Source organism: Aplysia californica, unplaced genomic scaffold (genome assembly GCF_000002075.1).
Source record: "Aplysia californica isolate F4 #8 unplaced genomic scaffold, AplCal3.0 scaffold00477, whole genome shotgun sequence".
NCBI classification, from domain to species: domain Eukaryota; kingdom Metazoa; phylum Mollusca; class Gastropoda; order Aplysiida; family Aplysiidae; genus Aplysia; species Aplysia californica.
The window spans coordinates 546,344-547,859 of NW_004797747.1; the positions used below are offsets into that span (position 1 = coordinate 546,344).

At 48.6% G+C, this 1,516-nt stretch overlaps 1 protein-coding gene across 1 annotated transcript in view; it reads right to left on the bottom strand.

The window, feature by feature from the left end:
* LOC101863924 (regulatory protein zeste) overlaps nt 1-1,516 on the bottom strand; it is a 79,075-nt gene that overhangs the window by 13,200 nt on the left and 64,359 nt on the right. Inside the window, exon 3 of the mRNA XM_005105564.3 lies at nt 36-919. Coding sequence (XP_005105621.2) covers nt 36-919 — 884 coding nt within the window. The remainder of the gene's footprint in view (nt 1-35; nt 920-1,516) is intronic.

Sequence of the window (1,516 nt, forward strand, 5' to 3'; positions counted from 1 at the left end):
GCCCCCTTTCCCCCGCAAAAAAGTAATCTACTCACTTGAACTATAAGATCTCCAACTTTGACGGCTTCGGACGACACGAGCTGACCTTGAAACGGTCCCAAGGACGAGCCTTGCGGAAGTGGAATGGCGCAGCAGACGACCCAGCCGATGCTGCGGTTCCCGTGGACGATCATCTCTTGCTGCTTCAAGTACAGAACGTCACTAGGGAGCTGCAGTTGATTGACAAGCGCTTGCTCCGCCTTCTCTCGTGACTGACGACTGGTCGTTGGTGGGCGGCTCTCCGGGGAGTTGGCAGCACCGCCAGACTTAGATCTGGATCGAGATCGAGATCGCTGTCCTCTTTTGTGTTTCGGGGTGTAATTCGACGATGAGGGCGAGGAAGACGAAGAGGAGGCATTGATGTCTGGCAGTTTGTTGTTACTGTGGTGAGCTAAGGGCGAAGACGGACTGGCGTTAGGCTCGGTTTTGACTTCAATTTCAGTGCCATCAATCCCGTTGGTCTCTTCCTCTATATGACGTTGTGAAGTTTCCCTTTCTTCTCGATCTGCTTTATCAGAAGCAGGGTCATCAAATGCTGACATGGTGGGGTCCGACGGGGAGTTGTCATTCCTATCCTCACCGTTCACAGAATCAGCAGTTTCCTCTACGTTGTTAGATAAAATTGCTCTCTCATCCTGCCAGTGACCAAAACTCCTCTCATCTCCTTCCTCAGCGCATTCTACCTTCACGTAAACCTTGTTGCTGTGGGCAATTTCCTCTGTAGGATCTTCGTTACCTGGTGTCATGTTCGGTTTTGAAAGGGAATGAAAGGCGCTTCCATTCGTCACGACATTGCTGTCCTCTTGGTCTCCTACTGTCATCATGGCAACGTCGGGATCACGTGACCGCCCTCCAGAGTCCATATCTTCTTCCTCGTCATCTGAAAGTGATATAAGAAGCAGACAAGGCGGTAAATCATGTGCAGAGAGATAATTAGTAAGGTAAGGGTTTAACGCCCCTATCAACACTATTAGGTTACTTAAGGGGCAGGATCTCCTAGTTTAACGTCCGTCTCCGATAGGACCGAGCCAAGTGGGAAGTTCGTGTAAAGTGCCTTTCCCAAAGACACAACGTCGGACCCAGCTGAGGCTCGAACCCCCGAACCCGCAATCTCCCGATTACGAGTCCGGTGCCACCAGAAAGATTAACTGGACAAATAAAAAGCCTCAAATTCGAAACACAATTTAAAGAAAACAGACTATTCTTTACATCCCTTTCATTAAACATTACCAAACCAAGAAAGAACAATTTTTAAAAATACTGAATCACAGGTCGAAAACGTTTCCAAATACATGTATTCAGATTACACCTCACCCCCTCTCCCAATACAGATCTCTTCTCTCTGCTCTCTCTCTCTCTCTCTCTCTCTCTCTCTCTCTCTCTCTCTCCCTCTCTCTCTCTGTCTCTCTGTGTGTGTGTGTGTGTCTATCTGTCTGTCTGTCTGTCTGTCTCTCTCTCTCTCTCTCTCTCTCTCTTT